General features: G+C 44.7%; 1 protein-coding gene across 4 annotated transcripts in view; it reads left to right on the top strand.

Annotated features, from left to right (window-relative positions):
* KCNIP1 (potassium voltage-gated channel interacting protein 1) overlaps positions 1 to 22,669 on the top strand; it is a 557,205-nt gene that overhangs the window by 462,837 nt on the left and 71,699 nt on the right. For all 4 annotated transcript variants that reach the window (XM_088458909.1, XM_088458908.1, XM_088458911.1 and 1 more), the window contains one exon: positions 20,552 to 20,676. In XM_088458909.1, coding sequence (XP_088315035.1) covers positions 20,552 to 20,676 — 125 coding nt within the window. The remainder of the gene's footprint in view (positions 1 to 20,551; positions 20,677 to 22,669) is intronic.

Genomic DNA, 22,669 nt, shown 5'->3' with positions numbered 1-22,669 from the left:
TGTACAGAAATGAAATGAAATTATGTTTCATATACACCTTATACACACAGCCTAAAGGTAAGTTTATACAATATTTTTAATCAATTGTGCCTTAGACAAAGTCTGTGTACATTGACCCATCAAAAATCAAAGGTTTCATTATCTCAGTAATGCCAAAATAATTCCGTATTTCGGAAGATTTGGATATGGGAGACTCTACCTGTATGTATATATATGTATATTTATATATATGTATATATATATATATATATATATATATACACACTTCATAAAGATACATTAAATACTTTGCTAATGGGTACAGAAGAGAATGATTATTCTGGATATTTGTAATGCATAGGGCTTATTGTGAAGTTATATTGGCAAAATGTAATTAACATACTGTATTGATATTTAATTTTTAAATGTAACAAGTAACATTGGATAACTTATTTCACCTGTTATTGGATTGTCCCATTACAAACTTTCCCCTATGTACTGTTACAAGCTAAGAAGAAAATTTGTGAACTTTCCCTGCTGTTCCTAATGTAGAGCACAAGTTAATTGCAAGGGGTTATTCTAAATGGAATTGCACAGCTAAGTTGTTCCAAATTTGGGAACACAGTCAGACTGTCCACATAGATAGCACTTTGTTTAGTTTGATATCATTAAACTAATTAAACAATTAAATTAATTAAATATCGTATTAAGAAATACACGTCTTTATGCTATACCCTCCAGCCTTCTATAGTAGCACTATCATTTAGCCCTAGTGTTCCCAGTGGAACCAGTTACTTTCTATTCATGAAATTTAATAGCACTCACAATAACGTGACATTTACACAGTGATTCCAGCTATTGCGATCGCAGCTGTGATTACACACGCAGTTCTGCTGCAAAACTATGTTAATGTTTGCAACCACTCTGCCAGCATAGAAGTGCCCACTACCGCTTTCTCACATCCGTAATACCTCGCAGTCCATCGGTAACATGGGAGTAACATTGGACTATCACGCACAATTACAGCAGGTCTGACCTGTTTCAGAAATTGCAGGTCTTATCGCAGTGAGTACTGAAGCTGCTTATGCCGTTGCAGTGGCTAATTTATGCACACACAGGAACCGGCGTATAAACAGACAGGCACGTCTGCGTTTCTCCGATCACTCCCCCTGTCACCACGCCCAAATGCTGATGTCCTGTCACTCACTCTGTAATGGCTTTTTATCTGCATGCGTGATCGCAGTGCTATCGCAATGCTGTCCTGCACACTTGCACTGTAATGCATACGCATGCGCAGTTCTCACCATCGGCCGATCTGTATACACGGTTGCAATTGAGGCTGACAGGAGATACATGGTCTCAGAAATATTTAAAAATGTATTGGATGTTCCTGAGCAGTGACAGGGAGGTGGCTAAACCGACACATGCAGGGGCGGAACTAGCGGCGGTGCAGCCGGTGCCTTGCATCGGGGCCCGCTGTGGTGCAGGGGCCCATGGCCGCCTGCATCCAACAGCGTCGCTGCCCGCCGACCCGGTCCCCAATAAGTAAATGGTTGGAACCGGAGCGGGCCCACTTCAGCCGCTCCGGCTCCAACATGACAGTCTGACACTCACCACAGCCCGGCCCCTTGTAATGACGCGGTGCACGTGACGTCATGATGTCACGTGCGCATTGTCATAACAAGGGGCCGGGCTGCTGGAGGGAGAGGATGAAGCGGAGCCTCGTATCGAGAGGAGCAGCGAGGAAGAGAAGCGGCCAAGGAAACAAGGTAAGTAAGCCGGCTGCGGTGGTATGGGCTGGGGGGAGGAAGGCTGAGACACGCTGGGGGGGAGCAAGGCTGAGACACACTGGGGGAGGAGGAAGGCTGAGACACACTGGGGGGGGAGGAAGGCTGAGACACACTGGGGGGGAGGAAGGCTGAGACACGCTGGGGGGGAGGAAGGCTGAGACACGCTGTGGGGGAGGAAGGCTGAGACACGCTGGGGGGGCGAGGAGGGCTGAGACACGCTGGGGGGGAGGAAGGCTGAGACACGCTGGGGGGGAGGAAGGCTGAGACACGCTGGGGGAAGGCTGAGACGCTGGGGGAGAGGCTGAGACACGCTGGGGGGAGAGGAAGGCTGAGACACGCTTGGGGGGAGGAAGGCTGAGACATGCTGGGAGGGAGGAAGGCTGAGACACGCTGGGGGGAGGAAGGCTGAGACACGCTGGGGGGGAGGAAGGCTGAGACATGATGGGGAGAGGAAGGCTGAGACACGCTGGGGGGGGAGGAAGGCTGAGACACGCTGGGGGGGCGGAAGGCTGAGACACGCTGGGGGGGAGGCTGAGACACGCTGGGGGAGAGGAAGGCTGAGACGCTGGGGGGGAGACATGCTGGGGGGAGAGGCTGAAACACACTGGGGGAGGGGAGAGGCTGAGACACGCTGGGGGAGGGGAGAGGCTGAGACACGCTGGGGGAGGGGAGAGGCTGAGATACGCTGTGGGGGAGAGGCTGAGACAAGCTGGGGGAGGGGGAAGGCTGAGACATGCTGGGGGGAGAGGCTGAGACGCTGGGGGAGGGTGAAGGCTGAGACACTGGGGGGGAGAGCCTGAGACACGCTGGGGGAGGGGGAAGGCTGAGACACTTTGGCTGTGGGGGTAGAGGATGACATGCTGGGGGGGAGTAGCTGACACACAGGGGCTGGGGGAGAGAATGAGGCTGACATGCTGGGGCTGGGGGAGAGAATGAGGCTGACATGCTGGGGCTGGGGTAGAGAATGAGGCTGACACGCTGGGGCTAGGGGAGAGAATGAGGCTGACACGTTGGGGCTGTGGGGTGGAATGAGGCTGACACGTTGGGGCTGTGGGGGGAGAATGAGGCTGACACGCTGGGGCTGGGGGGTTAGAATGAGGCTGACACGCTGGGGCAGGGGGGGGCAGAATGAGGCTGACACGCTGGGGCTGGGGGGGGCAAGAATGAGGCTGACACGCTGGGGCTGGGGGGGGAGAATTGAGGCTGACACGCTGGGGCTGGGGGGGGGAGAATCGAGGCTGACACATGGGCTGGACGGACAGGATTTAATGACTGGGGGGGACAGTGAGGGGTGGTGAAGAAATGTTGGGGTGCCAGGAATGGATGGGGGGGGGCCCAAAGCATATTCTTGCACCTGGGCCCACCACTCTCTTGTTTTGCCACTGGACACATGGGGATAGTCCATCTTATGGGCGTGTTATGTGAGTGTTTTAGGCATGTTGCTGTTAGTGGTTGGTTGCATACATGTACAGAGGAGCAGTGGCGTCACAAGGGGGGCGCGGGTCGCACCTGGGTGTCACCAGCTGATGGTTAACACCAAGGTGCAGTCTTCCCCTCAGTGACAGGAGCCGGGCACAGTGAGGGAGCCTGCACTGCCCGCCCCCCCTGGCACCCCCCACCACTCTCTATAATCTACACGGGCCGGGCACTGGGTTCGGGCTGCGAGGCCAAGCCCCCATACCCAAAGCATGCCCCCTTTTTGGTGCATGTGGAGCTTCGCCACGCACAAGGCATCCCTCCCCGCACTAGGTGTCATCGCGAGAATCTGTGCCTGCCATACGGTTGAGGTTACGGCTTAGACATCCTAAACGGCATTTGAGCGTTTATGGACTCTTAAAGTGGCCGTCTCATTCCTTGCACATGCAGGTACACAAATGTACACAAGTGAAGGATTTGTATATGTAAAATTCGCAGAAGGAATATCAACAAAATATGCACAAATGAACATCACAGCGTCCTATACTGAATAAGGCCACTAATGTTTATAATGTTACTAAGGACTAAGGGCCTCATTCAGAGGCGGTCGGAGGATGCAAGCGGTCGCTCAGAAACCGGGCGGCCACTTGCATCCTGACCGCCCGGCTCTGTTGCGGTCGTTAGGCTGTGGGTTAACACCCACAGCTCTAACGGCCGCTCCGGTGATGGTCGCGATGGTCAGAGACCATCGCGACCATCGGGGCTTACGACGAGACCCTAGGGTAGGGTCTCCCTTGTCGTAAGCCCCGGAGAGCTTCTGGCTCTGTCTGAGTCGGAAGCTCTCCACTGACATCACTAGTAACGTCAGTGGGGCTTCCCCCAAACGGCAGCCGTTCCCATAGGAACGCCTCCGTTTGGGCTGCCACCCCCCCGGCCCACCTTCCAAACGGGGCGAGCTGTCAATCAACATCGACAGCTCGCCCCCTTTGGGTCGAGACAACGCTACGACCGGCGCTGTCGGTCATAGCGGGTCTCACGCATGCGCACGACAGCGCTGGCGTGCGCATGCTCTATTGGGGGCGCATCGGCGCTAACGACCGGGTCTAAATGACCCCCTAAGGCCCTGATTCAGAGCCGGTCGCTCTGACAGAGCGCTCGCTCTGAATCTGGGCCGGTCTTTTTATAGCTGTGACCACCCACAGCTATAGCGAGCGGTCAGGAAGATGGTCGCGATCTGGTTTGCGACGAGACCCTTGTGGTAGGGTCTCGTGGCCGCAAGCCCCAGAGAGCTTTTGGCTCAAACAGAGCCGAAAGCTCTCCTACTGACATCACTTGTGATGTCAGTGGGGCAGGCCCCAGACGGTAGGCGTTCTCATGGGTACACCTGTCTGGGCAGCCACCCCCCCGGCCTGCCCACCAAAGGGGGCGTGCTGTCACTCAACATCGACAGCACGCCCTTTTTGGTGCGAGACCTGGAGCGACGGCTTGTCCGTCGCTATCCGGGTCTCGCGCATGCGCACGACGGAGCCGGCTCCGTCGTGCGCATGCGCTCTGGGCCACCATCAACCCGGTTGCGTGCGCTCAGCGCTTGCGACCGGGTCTGAATCAGGCCCTAAATGTAGAGTGCTGTTTTGGTTCTTACTCTTCCCCAGACCCAAAGAGCTTGGTGTGAGATAAAGTAACAACCAAAATGCTCCTACTTGTCATTTTTCAAACACAACCTGTATAATGACAGTTAAAAGCTGATTGGTGGGTACTATGGACCTCATTCAGAGTCGGTTGTTGCGGCCGCACGGTCGTACGCCACCGATGTTCGCTAAACTGCAGATGCGTAAAGTTCGCAATGCGCGTGCGCAAACTAGCTGCTATGATCAGAAATTTCTCTCTCCTTGAACACAGCCAGGTCGGTAGTTTGAGTGACAGAATGAGGCGTTTGTGGGTGGTAACAGGGGAAGGTGCTTTGAAACGGGGGAGTGGAGATCCGAACGCAGGCGTGCCTAATTATACGAACTGCGTTTTATGGGAGTGCATAATTAACAAAGTAGTGTCATGGCACACGTGACATGGGTGGTTTGTACACTGATCTGATCGTAGTGCTTAAGAGAGGGTATGGTCAACCTTAAGCTCTACGACCAGTTCCGATGGTTACTGATGGTCTCGATTAATCCTTATATGGCCGGAGATGATGTGTAATGCGTACGAGAAGGGGGCGTATTTTTTGTCTTATGACCGCATCCTCCCCTTGGTCGGCCAGCTAACGATCCGATCTTAAAGACGCAACTTGCGAGTGCATCATTTACATATCCGGCCCCTTTTCCCTTACAACCGTGTGGCCGCAACGACCAACTCTGAATGAGGTCCTATATCTCTCCAACTTTTCTCGCTCTAAGGTTTGATACATGTCCCCCATGTTTTTTGGATAATTCCTGCTTTTATATCACAAAGTGTGGTCTCGCTTGTGTCTGCCTAAGCAGTTATTTATGTGGCTCTGAGCTGTTTGCAAGTTTTCATCCACTACTGACTGAGCACCTGCCAGGTCAGTGGTGTACAGGTGTCTCGTTTGTGCTTGACACGTGGATGGTAGTGCCCCTGCCATAATGTAAACTTGACACGGGCTAATAAGTTGCCTTGGTGGCAGAGAATCAGTGTGCACCTCCCTTCCAGAGGCTACCACTGCCAAGCTCTTATCAATCACCCTGTGCTGTGTGCGCCTAGGTAATAAATAATATTGAGTTACCTGGACTGGCAAGTTTGCCATTCAGCAGTTCCATATATAATGAGCACAGAGTCATAAGCCTACTACCCATCATACAAAAAGAGCATATATAAGTAAACACACAATTTTTACAATAAGCTTTAGGTCACATCTCTATTAGGTATGTTACATATACATGCACTTATTGTACTTAAATAACACCTCCCTGTACCAGTTATGCTTCTTCAGTTGAAGGAGCTGCATGTATATGATATATTAATGTTTTTTGGTGTGCAGTATAAGATTATATACAGTGTTTACACCAAAACATGGAAGTATGTCAACACTATAAGAGTAAAAAAAAAATGGTGTGCTTCCTGTTCAAATACTGTCTAGTATAGACACTGCAGAATACCCTCACAAAACATGTATAAAATAGAAAGAAGGTGTCTGCGCTGGTGTCAATACATAAATCACATAACTATACGATATTGATATAACATATACATTTATTAAACATATAAATGAATGAACTGCACTTCAATAATATTAAAACAAATGTATCATCACACATGGGATATGCAAACCTGTGGCTGAATAAATGCAGTTGTTAAAGCTCAGACACAATGTATAACTGCTGGCTTGGACTCAATGTTGCAACCAAATATGGATAGTCCCAATGTCACAATATAAATATGAAGATTGCAAACAAGGCAGTCTATTGAATATAGTCAGCATACGTAGCTCAGGGCCAGAAACGATTCCTCAGCAGGTGTATTGTGTCTAATGATACCGCTGATAACATGGTGTGTGGAACTGGAGGGTCTCCTCATCAAATGCACGCTCCCTTGTCTCCCTTATCCCGGTGGTGGCAATGATGCAAACTGACTCCCCAAATCCTTACCCTGCCAAGGGCTCCCACTGAGTAGGTGGGAGCAAAGGTGTATGGCTGGGTCGCGCTGCTCCAGCGGCTCCCGACCAGGGTGTAAAGGGGATGGGCAGATGTCTGGGTGTAGTGGGCTCACCGTGGCAGACGGGCTGTGAGTGGGGGAGCCCAGGGGTGCTGGTGATAGCCCTGGGCTATCAGCCTGAGCCTTGGGTGCCCTAGAGAGGGGACCCCTTTATTGGGGGGGGTCCCCAGCTCTCCAGGGATACCCGGCCTGGACTGACTAGTGGTCAGGGGTGATGCTGCAGCTGGGGGGCCCGGTGAAAGGGCTCCCCTGGCTGTGGTATCACCCCCCTCCTAGAAAGAGTCAGGTGCTGGTTCTGGTAAATACAGGAGGACACTACGCATTTTTTCCCTGTATTTCCAGAACTAGGGCTAGCTCAGAGCCCAGTGCTGGTTGCGCTGAATACGGGGGACCCCTACGTCATTTGTCCCCCGTATTTTGGTAACCAGGACTGGTTCTGAAAAGCCTGGTGCTGGTTGTGCTAAATACAGGGGACCCCTACGTTATTTGTCTCCTGTATTTAGCACAACCAGTACTGGGTCTTCAAAGCCCGGTGCTGGTTGTTGGTTTTGGTATTTACAGGTGCTCCATTGGACAGATTGGCTATAGGGATACGTAAGTGAGTATGTGAGATACAGTAGTGTGTGCATGTGTGAGTGTGCATGTATGTTTTAATAAAATTTTACTTTTCTATGGTGTGTGTGTTCTGTTGTAATTTTATTCTGCTTTTGCTGTGGAACTACAGGTACCAGAAGGTCCGTAATGCCCCCTTGCTAATATTTGTGGTTCTCCAAGTATCAGCATGCGGGGGAGGCTTGCTGGGAACTGTAGTTCCACAGCAAAAAGCCAATATTCAAACTTTACTTTCACCAAACTTTACACAGTTAACCCAGCACCCACTGTCCAGGGGTGCCGGGGATAGACCCAGGCTATCAGCCTGGGCTGCCCTGGAGAGGGGGACCCCTTTTTTGGGGGGGGGCTCCCCAGGGATCCCCGGCCTGGGCTGACTAGCGACCAGGGGTGATGCTTCGGCTGGGGGGCCTGGTGAAAGGGCTCCCCTGGCTGTGGCATCACCCCCCGCTAGAAAGAGTCCTTTGCATTTTTCCCCCCTGTATTTCCAGAACCAGGGCCGGCTCAGAGCCCAGTGCTGGTTGCACTGAATACGGGGGACCACTACATAATTTGTCCCCTGTATTTTAGCAACCAGGACTGGTTCTGAAAAGCCCAGTGCTGGTTGTGCTTAAGTACAGGGAACCCCTACGTCATTTTTCCCCTGTATTTAAACACAACCAGAACTGGCTGTTAAAAACCCGGTGCTGGTTGTGCTTTGGGGCAGGAAGGGGCTCTTTTTTATTTTACACATTAAATTTTTAACATAGATGCATAGAAGGATTTCACTGCTGCATTCGTGCATCTGTGACTGCATGTGTGTATGCAACTGAGGTCTGAGCAGAATATAGAGCTGCATAGATAATATAAGAGTATGATGGATGGGGGGAAAAGACAGGGCATTGTGGATGGGGCAGACAGAAAGGCATGCAGAGGGGAAGATTGAGCAGTACAGATGGGGCAAGCCAAAGTAATGCAGATGGGTTGAAAACAGTGGCGCACATGGGGGGAGAAACAGAGTGGCATGGTTTGGGGGATCAGAGGCACATGAATGAGGAATACAGAGTAGCATGGATGCTGGAAGATAGAGCAGCGCAGATAGAAAAAGACAGATTGGTGTGGATGAGGAATACAGACTAGCACAATGGGAGAACACACAACAATAGGGATTGGTGCAGATGGAGGAAGAAAGAGTGACAGAGATGAGGGGCAGACAGAGTGGTGCGGTTGGAAGGGGAAAGACAGAGTGGTACGGTTGGGGGGGACAGAGTGGTAAAGATGGAGGAAGAAAGAGTGGCAGAAATGAGGGGAAGACAGAGTGACGTGGCTGGTGGCAAGGCAGTGGTGCAGATGGAAGGAAATACAGTGGCATGGTTGCAGGAAGACAGGGCGGTGCACATGGGTAAAGACATATTGGTGGAGATGAGGGCATGCAGACTAGCACAGTTGGGAGAACACACAGCTGTAGGGATTGGGGAAGTTATAGTAGCATGGAGGCGAAGTTAGTGTACATGCATAGACAGAGTATGATAGTTTTAGCAATTAGGAAGCTGAATGTGTATAATAAATGAGATAGATGTATTGAGTTAGAAGGATTTTGGAACCCAGTGGGATTATTGTGGTGACTGAATGGGAAGATTATTAGCACTTAATGAGATATGTGTGCCACATAACTGCTCAGGCCTCAGTTGCATAAACTCCATGTGTGTATTCCAATGAGCACACAATTTTGTGAATTAGCAGCTCCACCATTTTGTGAGTGACAGCAATCTCACTCTGTGAGAGTTCTGAATCTGCAGTTAACCACATGGTGTCATGGCATACCATATCTGTACTACACAAGGAACACGTCTATTAAGGCATTAGCCTTGATATTCATAATTTCATTGCTTTCCGGAGTTTGAGTGGCAGAAATTCAGTAGGTTTTGTGAATTTTCAGATCATGTCTAAGCAGCTTTAATGGGACATGTGAAACCGTAAGGTTTTTTGTCTATGGAATATATATATATATGTATATATATATGTATATATTAGGGGTGTGCACCGGCCACTTTTCGTGTTTTGTGTTTTGGTTTTGGATCTGGATCTTTCTTTGTGTTTTGGATCTGGATTGGTTTTGCCAAAACCACCCTTCCGTGTTTTGGGTTCTGGGTTTTGTGTTTTGGATCTGTATTTTTTTTTAAAAAAGTATAAAAACAGCTATAATCACAGAATTTGTGGGTTTTTCTGCTCCTATGCAATTATTAACCTCAATAACCTTCATTTCCACTAATTTCCAGTCTATTCTGAACATCTCACACCTCACAATATTGTTTTTATGGCCAAAAGATTGCACCGAGGTAGCTGGATGACTATGCTAAGCGACACGAGTGGGCGGCACAAACACGTGGCCCAACTAGGAGTGACACTGCAGTGGCAGACAGGATGGCAGTTTGAAAAACTAGGCCCCAAACAGTACATACTGCAAAGAAAAAAAAGAGGTGCAAGATGGAATTGTCCTTGGGCCCTCCCACCCACCCTTATGTTATATAAATAGGACATGCACACTTTAACAAACCAATCATTTCAGCGCAAGGGTCTGCCACATGACTGTGGCTGAAATGATTGGTTCGTTTGGGCCCCCACAAAACAAGCTGGCAATTAATGTGTCCCTGCACAAACTGGCTCTACGGAGGCAAGATGTCGTCCTCATCCTCCTCATCCACCGATTCCTTGGATAAAACAGGAAAAAGGGATTTAGGTGTCCCTGGACTGCTTACGGTCTTAGCCAAAGTTTCTGAACTTGACAGTAACTTTTTATGAACGCGCTGCAGGTGCTGTATAAGGGAGGATGTTCTTAGGTGGTTAACGTCCCTACCCCTACTTATTTCACCTTTACATATGGTACATATGGCAAGACAGTTGTTGTCCGGATTTGGATAGAAATATTGCCAGACCAAAGAGGTGGAATGTTTGGTCTTCTGCCCAGGCATGACCGTGATGGGCTTTTTCATCCCACGGACAACAACTGTCTCCCCCGGAGCCTGATTTAAACAAACCACATCACCATCAGAATCCTCCTCGCCAACTTCCTCCTCAGTGCCAGCTACACCAGTATCCTCATCCTGTTGTACTTCAACAGTGACATCTTCAATTTGCATATCAGCAAGTGGACTGTGGGTGCTCCTTTCAGCACTTGCAGGGGACGTGCAAATGGTGGAAAGAGCCACCTCTTCCCGTCCAGTGCTGGGAAGGTCAGGCATCGCAACCGCCACCACACTTGGACTCTCCTTGGGGATTTGTGGTATCTTCTTAGAACGCACAGTTCTTCGCTGTGCTTTTGCCAGCTTAACTCATTTGATTTTTTTAGCGGGAGGAGGGCTTCTATCGTCATGTGAAGCTGAACCACTAGTCATGAACATAGGGAAAGACCTTAGCCGTTCCTTGCCACTCCGTGTCGTAAATGGCATATTGGCAAGTTTACGTTTCTCTTCAGATGATTTAAATGTTTTTTTCAAGGTCATTTTCATGAACTTTGTCATTTGGGATTGTATGTGCCCTCTACTATGACATTGGGCATCGGCCTTGGCAGACGACATTGATGGCATGTTATCGTCTATGTCATGACTAGTGGCAGCAGCTTCAGCACTAGGAGGAAGTGGTTCTTGATATTTCCCTATTTTATTTTTATCGGAGAAAGTTTGGTCCTCCATTTATGTTATATTCATTATATACGTGCGGCTAAGGCGCACACAAACACAGAAAGTAATTTTTTATTTTTATTGGAGACTAGTGCACTTTGTGGGTTACACCACCCTTTAAGAAATGAGCCAGCCGGCCCTTTACTTATGGGACACAGGCGCATGCTTGGCGCTGCTCCTTTGTTGATGCACGTGCAGCCACAGTGCACACAATTCACAAACACAGAAATTTTTTTTAAATTTTGTTTGGAGTGCCCTTTGGGGGTTACAGCACCCTTTAGCGGTCAATCCAGCCGGCCCTTTATTTATGGGACACAGGCGCAGGCTTGGCACTACTTTGTTGATGCACGTGCGGCTACTGCGCACACAATTCACAAACACAAAAAAATATATATTTTTATTTTGTTTGGAGTGCCCTTTGGGGGTTACAGCACCCTTTAACGGACAAGCCAGCTGGCCTTTTACTTATGGGACACAGGCGCACGCTTGGCGCTGCTCCTTTGTTGATGCACGTGCAGCCACAGTGCACACAATTCACAAACACAGAAACATTTTTTTAATTTTGTTTGGAGTGCCCTTTGGGGGTTACAGCACCCTTTAGCGGTGAATACAGCCGGCACTTTATTTATGGGACACAGGTGCACGCTTGGCACTACTTTGTTGATGCACGTGCAGCTACTGCGCACACAATTCACAAACACACAAAAAAATATATTTTTATTTTGTTTGGAGTGCCCTTTGGGGGTTACAGCACCCTTTAATGGACAAGCCAGCCGGCCTTTTACTTATGGGACACAGGCGCACGCTTGGCGCTGCTCCTTTGTTGATGCACGTGCAGCCACAGTGCACACAATTCACAAAACACAGAATTTTTTTAAAATTTTGTTTGGAGTGCCCTTTGGGGGTTACAGCACCCTTTAACGGACAAGCCAGCTGGCCCTTTACTTATGGGACACAGGTGCACGCTTGGCGCTCCTTCTTTGTTGATGCACGTGCAGCCACAGTGCACACAATTCACAAACACAGAAAAAAAAAAATTATTTTGTTTGGAGTGCCCTTTGGGGGTTACAGCACCCTTTAGTGGTCAATCCAGCCGGCTCTTTATTTATGGGACACAGGCGCACGCTTGGCACTACTTTGTTGATGCACGTGCGGCTACTGCGCACACAATTCACCAACACAAAAAAATATATTTTTTTATTTTGTTTGGAGTGCCCTTTGGGGGTTACAGCACCCTTTAACAGACAAGCCAGCCGGCCTTTTACTTATGGGACACAGGCGCACGCTTGGCGCTGCTCCTTTGTTGATGCACGTGCAGCCACAGTGTACACAATTCACAAACACAGAAAAAAAAATATATTTTTTTTGCACTTGCGGGGAGAACCCCTGATGGACAGAGCACCCCCTGGACAACACTACAGCACCCCTTTAGGACTGGGACACTGCACAGGACTTTGGAGTGGACACAGCCCCTATGGACAACTGACTGCACAACACAGTCCAGCCAGCCCCTATGAACTTTAAAGGAGTGGACACAGCCCCTATGGACAACAGCAGCACAGTACAGCACAGCACAGCACAACACTACACTGCACTACACTACACTACAACACTACACTACACTACACAGCCCTAACTCCCACCCTCCCTCTTCACTGTCCACAGCCGAGTGAGAAAATGGCACAGACGTGGGTACCTTATATAGGATCCAAAACCCGCGAGACCCGGAAGGCGGGATGATGACGTTTTGCCTCGATTTCAGATCCGAGTCAGGCGGGAAAAATCGAGCCTGACTCGGATCGGGGGTGCTCGGGGGGGTTCGGATTTCAGAAATCCGAACCCGCTCACCCCTAGTATATATATATATATACACACATACACAGAGTATGCATATATAAACATGTAATAGCAAAGGAATGGCACTCAGGAGGAACTAGTAAACACATACAACATCCTACATGCTATACCTGTATATTATTTATGTATGATATATATATATATATATATATATATATATATATCCTATCTGGCACCTGATAATTACATACACAGTGCTATAAGTCATACGCATAAATGACTTACATGTAAACAGCATATGATATTTTAATAATTTTGGTTGTTTTTTTCCACAGTGCCGTTCTTAACTTTTATAACATTTCACATGTCCTCATACAATGTGGCTTCAGTCATGCCAAACAGACCCTCTCAGCGCTCCAGGGACTGGACAACTTGGCTGTGCCAAGTGTCTTTCTCTCTGAAAATGTGCATCTTATTCACATAAATAAATCTTCTGGGAGTGACAAAACTACTTTGCTAAGCACTGATCAGTTTGACATGCAACATTTGTACATTTGTATGCGAATGAGTTTTAGGCCCGTATTCAATTTGAGGAGAAAAGCTGGAATCCGCGGAAAAGTTTCGCCGATTACATCATTTCGCCAGGCGGAAAAGTATTGCCATATTCAATTTGAAAGACTTTACGCCTAGGTGGAAAGTCAATGCAATGTAATAGTCAGAAAAGTTTTGCCTATGAATAGCAGGCGGAAAAAAGTGCAGAATTGGGGTTTTGGGGTGCAATGTTGCGGTAACCCCATGCAGCCTTCAGACAGTCCCCCAAAGGTAAACTGCATCCAAAAATGTAAAAAAAAATAATTAAGAAGACCCCAAAAAAATCACTTTGAATTTGGGGCGAAAAAAAAAAAAAAAACTTGGGGGGGACAAAGTTAAAAACTAGCGAACTAGACTATGGGGGGGTCCCCAATTATACCCCATGTGTTTTTTTTCATTGCAGGTGCTTGCGGATGGTGGATTTTTCATGATTTTTTCAACTTCGCTTTAACAACTTTAAAATATGCTGGCCCACATTTTCAAGTACCCCAAATTTACTGGGATAAGTTATTTTCTGTAATAAAAACTCCAGAATACTATTCTGCACCACTTATACAAAAACGCTATTTAGCAGCTTTTGAGCCTGTTTATAAAAAACAAATACCTTCAGCAAGCCAAATCGGGGGGTACCATAGCTAACCCCCATGTCAGAGCATCTTTTGGGGGGTGTCAGGCTGATTTCCCCAAATCTGACAGTACTTTCCGCTTGTTTAAGTTTCGCCGGTTCCCGTTTTCAAATTGAATACGGGGATAAGCGGACACGCGTGCGATACTTTTCCGCCTGCAAAACACGCGATGTAGGCGAAAAGTCCGGGAGGCGGAAAAGTATTGCGGGTCCGCTCAAATTGAATACGGCTCTTAATCTGTATACGAAGTGCTACCAAGCAGTGGCCGAGGCTTTTCCTCACACCAAATACTGTTGTGCTTCATCTGTGACTTTCTATGTGTGTAAAACAAATTTGCATGTGGGAATTCACAGGTCACAGCTCAACATCTCTTATACACTGCCAGTGGTGTTTCGCTGCATCTGTAAGGCTAATAAGATGCAAAATTTTAAGAAAAAGATGGTACACTACACCTCTCAAACCGGCTTATCTGCACCTGGCATCATACACACACCAAGAGGGCACTGGAAACTTCCCGTAATCAATTATAAAATATATTCTATGCACATAATAAAAACTTGAATAATTGCTTATCTGAAGTATCCTTAATGTTGGCGTCTCCACTTGGGATATTTTCCTCCTCTTGGAACCAATGTTATTTCTCCAGAAATTTCACCCATGCACCAAAAAAGCATAGTAAATTGATGTTTTATAATAAAAAAGAAATGGATTAAAAAGCGTCACAATAAAAAAAAAATTGTCAATTTGCTTATCACTGAGCCTTCTCCTTGGGGCCCACAGTCATCGAACCACACTCAAGTTTGAGTGCCTTTTCCTGGTATGTGCTGGGAAATGTCCAGTTAATCAATTAGAGATCAATCAACACCCAACATGTTTCACTTGTGACAAAGGGAAGTTTTAAAATAAGAAATACATTTATATAAATATTTTTCTTTATATAAATCAGTTAACTAGGTAGTCATAAGAGTAACATGTATCCAAAACTACATATGAATGCAAGTGTAAATCCTTATTCTACACTGACATTCTTGTTTTACAAAAAAAAACCCTCTAATGCATTCAATTCTGTGACCCATAATCTCATAATCTCATCAATATGTCAAGTAATTGTCAATAATGTGAAATAAGAAGTAGCATATTACATCTTGTGCCATAGATTATTTATCTATTTTCGATTTTAAAAATCCTTTAATGTAATAAAGCATGCTGACATTAATAAGATTGCTGCTTTCATAAATCAAGGAACAGTAAATATGATTAATTGTAAAAAAGATAAGGCTATTATCCTTATCGAAAAGCTTCATGAAATTAATCTATTGGCGATGCCCTACATGTTCTCATTCTTAGTATATGATTAACAACCTTGAAAAACATGAAAAATTCAATTCAAAGTGAGTTACTTAATTTGTAATGCAAAGTACTTTAGTATAGATTTCATTTATAAAGACCGCAGATTGGAAAGTCCTCGTTTAATTTCAAACAAAGAGCATAATTAGTCATTGTGACATATGTGCAAGGATGTCAGTTTTTGGTGGAGTAATGACCCACAAAGGTTCTATTTCTTATCATACTGTAGATTGTAGAGGATGGCTGTATGTACAGTAACATAAAGACCAAAGTAACTGGTCCTACCATACATGGTTTGAGAAATGTAAGTGTACATGAATGTGCAAAGACAAAACACTGAAGGTGGTGTATCATAGGCAGGGCTGCCATCAGAAATTGTAGGGCCCAGGACTGACAAAATCGTCAGTCACCCACCTTCCCCTCTAGCTCCCTCTCACCTATCTCTTGGGTCTTCTTCAGCAAGTGAGTGTGGCCACATGTCTGCATTGCAGTGCAGACACAGCAAGAAGGATCTAAATAGTTCCCTCTGCTGTGGCTGGCATGTAAATCTTTACAGGCTGCCATGTAAACAGCAGCCTGTGAAGATTATCGGGGGCTGAACACCATCTTAGAGTGGCGTTCAGTAACATCATCAAGTTCTGAAAAAAATGCTTTTTCGGAACTTGATGAATAGCCCTGACACTTATTTTTTACAAAAGTATGTGAAAATTTTAATTTTCACCTGATTGTGAATAATAAGTGATGATGAATTGGCCCCTAAGACTTACAGTCACTTTTAAAGAACCCATACTATAGCTATGCTATTCAATCAGCTCTTTCCAAAATAGTTTACTATGGGCAATTTCTCCGCTTGTACTCTGTTTCCTACATCTCCCCTTGAGCTTTTTCCTTTGGGACACGATATAACTGAACGAGAGCTGGCCACTCGCAAGGAACTTGATTACCCAACAGATCATATACACATTTCTACAGTCCTGCCAAGTATATTTGCCAGGTGCATATTAATGTCCACTCTACATCCACACTCTTTACCTGCTACCATTCAGGGTAACAGGACTATTTTTGGGCTGTACTCACTCTGTGAAGTGCCCCCTCATGCACAATAATACTTTCATCTAGTCTCCAAACTTTCAAGTGGTCACTTAAAACTCACCTCTTCAGACAAGCTTATCAGATTCCAGAACCGCCCACATAACCTTCATGACTTCCTTATCTAATTACATCCCCTCTATAGAGTACACACATAACCTCACATATTTTGTTTCTTCACTTTCACATCCTCCTAACCCTAAGCCAACATTCTTGTGTGACTGGACCTTACAGCCCACCAAGAAACTCTGCAATCTGGCTGAACCAATATACAATTGGTAGCACCTATCCTTGTGCATTAATACCTATTTCCATACAGAATGTAAGCTTTCGAGCAGGGCCCTCTTACCTCAATGACTGTCTTTTACACCCAGTCTTGTTTTATTACTGTTTGTTCCCAATCTTAAATTGCAATTAAATATGCTGGCCCTATGAAAGTAACTGTTAATAATAATAATAATAATAATAATAATAATAATAATAATAATAATAATAATAATAATAATAATGTCCATAATTACTATCATAATAATATATGCAGTTCTATCTTTTCAACACTTTGGATTATTCATCTGTGAATTAAGCTGCGTTTGATTGGGATACTGCACACAAATACCATACTGTATATTGCATCACACCCTCAGTCAGATAACTTTTGTCTGCATAGAAATTTAGCTGCACTTTGTTCAGATTACAAGTTTTGCTGCATCTTCAGTTTATGTTTAGGATCTTTAATGCAAAACTATATATATTGCAAATTTTATATTCCTCCAATGATATAAATGTCTGTTTGCATTGCACATTTACACTATTTTCTTCAAGTGCAATTATATTATATTGATTATTGATCTATCTGGTTGATTCAATACATTTTGCCTGATCCTGGCTCATCTTTGATGCTGCAGCAAGCCAGCAGGCTGATGGGACTTTGGGCCTGATTCAGAGCCGGTGCTCTGAACGAGCGCCCGCTCTGAATCAGGGCGTTTTTTTTTTTTTTTCTTGGTGCGTCCTCCTGGACGCTCGCATAGCTGTGGGTAACCACCCACAGCTTATGCGAGCGTCCATGATGATGGTCGCGATGGTCAAGACCATCGCGACCATCGGGCTTGCGACGAGACCCTGCAGTAGGGTCTCGCTGCTGCAAGTCCTGGAGTGATTTTGGCTCTATCAGAGCCAAAATCACTCCCACTGACATCACTAGTGATGTCAGTGGGGCCGGACCCAGACGGTAGGCGTTCCCATCGGAATGCCTCCGTCTGGGCAGCCACGCCCCGGCACGGCCACCAAAGGGGGTGTGCTGTCACTCTCCATCGACAGCACGTCCCCTTTGGTGCGAGACCCCGAGCTACGGCTTCCCCGTCGCTCGCCGGGTCTCGCGCATGCGCACGATGGAGCAGCCTCCGTCGTGCGCATTTGGGTACCATCGACCCGCTTGCGAGCGTCCTGCACTCACGAGCGGGTCTGAATGAGACCCTTTGTCTTGACAAACCAGCTCAGTATCAAGTGGAACAGGGGAGAGAGCGGGAAAGGACACTCTCCTCCGCTTGCTTTGCTGATTGGCCAGAATTCATCCTGGACCAGGGGAAAGCGTGAAAGCACACTCTCCTCCAATTGCTCTGCTGATTGGCCAGAATTCATCCTGGATCATGGGGAGAGCATGAAAGCACACTCTCCTCCGCTTTCTCTGTTGATTGGCCAGAACTCATCCTGGATCAGGGGGTTAGTGGGAAGGAAGGCACACTCTCATTCTACTTGCTCTACTGATTGGCCAGAATGCTTCCTGGATCACGGGGAGAGAAGGCACACTCTTCTCCCCTTCTACTGCTGATTGGCTGAAGGGAGTCCTGCTGGCACTGTCCTATTATTTTTAGTAACCCCGCTGTCATTGGCAATGACACACCACGGACCAACTCGCAAACACACCAAGGTGACATGACACTCAGTTAACCTTACTTTTTAAAGACAATTTGCACCATTTTGAAAGCATCAGTGCAGAACCTAGTGGAATGAATATAATAAGGGCACATAACGTTATAGTTTTAGATTGTGGCATCTTCCAATAAACCCTTGCACTATGTTGGGTACACAGTCTACGTCATTCTATCCCATAGTTAGAAAGGATAGAGCGAGAATGGTACAATTGATATTATGTGACTGGCTGTTTGTTTAATAGAATAATCCATCGGTTCTTTGTGATTTTACCTTTCTCCTCCTTTCTGAATATTACTGTAATTATTTCATTAAAATACTCACATGTATAATTTGTATAACTGCTAGATTGATGTAAACTAAATAACCAGAACTAAATTATACTTTTCCTGGATAGGAAAAACTTCTTGTGAGCAATAAAGTGAATGTCCACACAGACGTACACAAGCCTGCAGATGGACATTACTGTATTGTAATAGAGAGCCTCCGAACTATGGGAGACAACTTGGTCACAATACATTTTTTCAAAAAGGTTTTCAGATTCAAACTATATGAATGTCTGTTTTAGAATCAACTGTATCTAATCCACAATATTAGGCAATCTTCATCTCATTTACCCCTATATAAGCACATGTGTTTCTGTTCCAGTTAACTAGATTATTTTTATTTTGCGAATAGTAAAGAGTCCTCAGTATATACTGGGGACAGTAAAGGATATGTTCACCTTTGTTGAATGTATTAGAAATAATTAAATGTCAAGACCCATAAGATCTTTTCAATAATTAATGAATATATCTATGTTCATGTGTTGGTTATATACACTTACTAGAAGACTGTATCTAATATGCCTAACCTGTGTGAATGATGTCTCTTGCTCATTCACAGGGACATGCACCGAGGTAGAAGGTGCAGAGTCTATCCCCCCTTAATGCATCCTCAGCCTAATATCAATGGGTCTGAATGTAAAGTGCGACTACAGTAAATTTCTATCAGAGACTAGCTCTAACCAATAAATGAACAGATATACCATTTAACCACATAACTGGCTGTTTTCTTCCAAAACTTGCTCTAAAATTGTCGGGTTTTTTATAATTGAATTAGGTCAAAAACATTTATTTAATACTTATCCAAAAAAAGTTTTTATATAAAAATGTTTTTAGTAACATTTAACAGTAACACCAATTTTTACTATATCAGTTATCATTAAACCGGACTATCGATGTTTGGAACATTGTGACCATCGCAACTTTAATTTCCCCTGCAGTTGCTCCTCTGAGCAGCTGGCAAATACACACTGGGGGGCTAAGGGATGTTAATGTACATTTCCCCTGCGGCTGCTCCTCTCTGCAGCTGCCCGGTGGAGCGTCCTGCCGTGCTGACCAATCAGCACTGATCGGCAGCACAGCAGGCACTGGGAGAGGGTGCAGTGATGCAGAAAGGCCGGGAGTTCCCTTTGCTGTTGGCGGCTGCTGGAAGACTATCTTTCGGCAGCTGTCCACTGTGCGTTTCTGACAGGTTGCATCATTTGCGACTGTCAGTTAACGCAAAGCCTGTCAAGGTTACAAACAATGCGACCGTGCCAGACAAATGGTTACTTAGAAAATAAGTAACTCTGAGTCTTTTTAATTTTATTATTCAATATAAATTTACGCATCTATGGACATATTCATTACAGGAGATGTGCGCCCCGGGGCTTCTCATTTGTGTGGTGCACTTGTCTATTACCGTTCGTTATGACAGCCACAGTATTTGAAGAGAGAGCTGGGAAACTCTAGTTGTTGATAATGAAGTAATGGCCCTTTTAATTTCTCTAGGTCATTCATTTTCCACATATATCACTACGATTATGGTGTATTACTCAGTATTGCCAACTGGCTACATTTGAGTCTCCATTTGCAGATTTTCAAGCACAACAAAGGATTTCTATGTACTGCTGTCATTGCTCCATCTGTTTCCTTAAATGTTGTTAAAATAAAATTGATGACATTTTGAAATCTGTATATGATAATTGTAACTTTCTTGACTCAAATGCAATGTGTTTTTTTCCATATAGATAAAATAGAAGATGAGCTGGAAATGACGACAGTGTGTTACCGACCAGAGGGACTGGAGCAACTAGAGGCACAAACAAACTTTTCTAAAAGAGAGCTCCAAGTGCTTTACAGGGGATTCAAAAATGTAAGATATGTTTTTATTTATATAAACTGTAGAACATTGTATGGAATCTGAAGGGCTAAAAGTTACACTATAATTCATTTATACATACACAATCTATATTCTCTCTAGCATACAATATTCCTGAGTACAAATGATAGCCTTATTACTCTTATAGTACTAATGATAGCCTTATTACTCTTATAGTACAAATGATAGCCTTATTACTCTTATAGTGTAAATGATAGCCTTATTACTCTTATAGTACAAATGATAGCCTTATTACTCTTATAGTACAAATGATAGCCTTATAAATTATAGCCATATTACTCTTATAGTACAAATTATAGCCTTATTACTTTTATAGTACAAATACTAGCCTTATTATTCTTATAGTGTAAATAATAGCCTTATTACTCTTGTAGTACAAATGATAGCCTCATTACTGTTATAGTACAAATTATAGCCTTATTACTCTTATAGTATAAATTATAGCCATATTACTCTTATAGTACAAATTATAACCTTATTACTCTTATAGTACAAATGATAGCCTTATTATTCTTATAGTGTAAATAATAGCCTTATTACTCTTATAGTACAAATGATAGCCTTATTACTCTTATAGTACAAATTATAGCCATATCACTCTTATAGTACAAATACTAGCCTTATTATTCTTATAGTACAAATTATAACCTTATTACTCTTACATCTAATGAAATCCTATTCTTCATATCTAGCACTTGATAATACTCAGATATAAAGTCCAAAGGCACAGAGCTTTGATCTAAATGAATGAAATTCAAATACCACAACAGTATGTTCATCCGAGACGCTAAAATAAAAACAGCCTAGATGTATCAAACGTTCCAATATTTATATGACTTCAACAGAAGTGCTGTTTGTCCAAGTGCAGCTCAGAGATATCAATATTGCACAGTTGGAGTGGAGACCATAAATACTCTAATTACTTTTGAGCTCAAAGAAGAGAGTGACATCAACATACAATACAGCCAAGCATATGCAAACTTTAAGGGGAGATGTACTAAGCCTTGAAGAGAAATAAAGTACCAACCAATCATCTAACTGCCATTTGTTTGAAAAATGACAGTTAGGAGCTGGTTGGTTGGTACTTTATCTCTCTCCACTTTATCTCTCTCCAAGGCTTACTTAATATACCACTAGGTCATCAATGTTAGTTTCATGTATAGCAGCTTGGACAATGTTTTGTTCTTTAACCTAGCCCATATACATTTTGTAATGTCAGGAGTGTTAATGAAGTATGGATTAATTCAGACTTGATTGTCAAAAAATTAAACACTCACTTGATAAATGTAGTCTACCACCATCTGCTGCGTGGTCTCAAAGTACTGTATGTACACAAACCCAGCAATCTCACAAACATGATGTGTGCAATAGATAGGGTCCAAATAAGGCTGAGTAATAGATCTGGATAACATCAATCATGAGGCAGTGAGGGAGTTACTCATAGAAAGCACAAATGCTATAGGGACAATTTCATCAGAGGTTATGAAACCATCCCTGTAAGCGGAGAAACGCGCCTGTCCTGTGCTTTGCACAAGTCTCTCCATGATGTTTAACTAGTTTCAGAATCGTGAAGGAATCAAGCAATTTATTTAAAAAATTAACAAAAAAAGCATCTGAAGACTAATCCAGATTAAAGAGGATACAATAAATCTTGTATCAACTTGATTCAAGGTGGGTGCTGACACCTTTTTTTTCAAGCCCACTATAATGAAAGGCTTGGTGTACTACAAATGTTCCATAGCTTTCAAATGATGTTTCCTTGCAATTACATTTTACTAACATGGTAGAATTTTTAGCCACTAACCTGTATATGCTATTTGAAACTCTTATAGTAGTGTGTTTTAGAAGCAACTATTTAAATGTACTTTGATGATAAATGTGTTGCCTGGTACTCTGTGAATAAAGAGGAAGACATCAGGTTGAGCATGCTGTGGTGTATTACCATTTTATGCCAGTAGGTGGCAAC

This window comes from Taudactylus pleione, unplaced genomic scaffold, assembly GCF_031769625.1.
Source record: "Taudactylus pleione unplaced genomic scaffold, aTauple2 ptg000864l, whole genome shotgun sequence".
NCBI lineage: Eukaryota > Metazoa > Chordata > Amphibia > Anura > Myobatrachidae > Taudactylus > Taudactylus pleione.
Note: the sequence above shows the minus strand (reverse complement) of the source record. Positions and strands in the feature narration are given on the sequence as shown.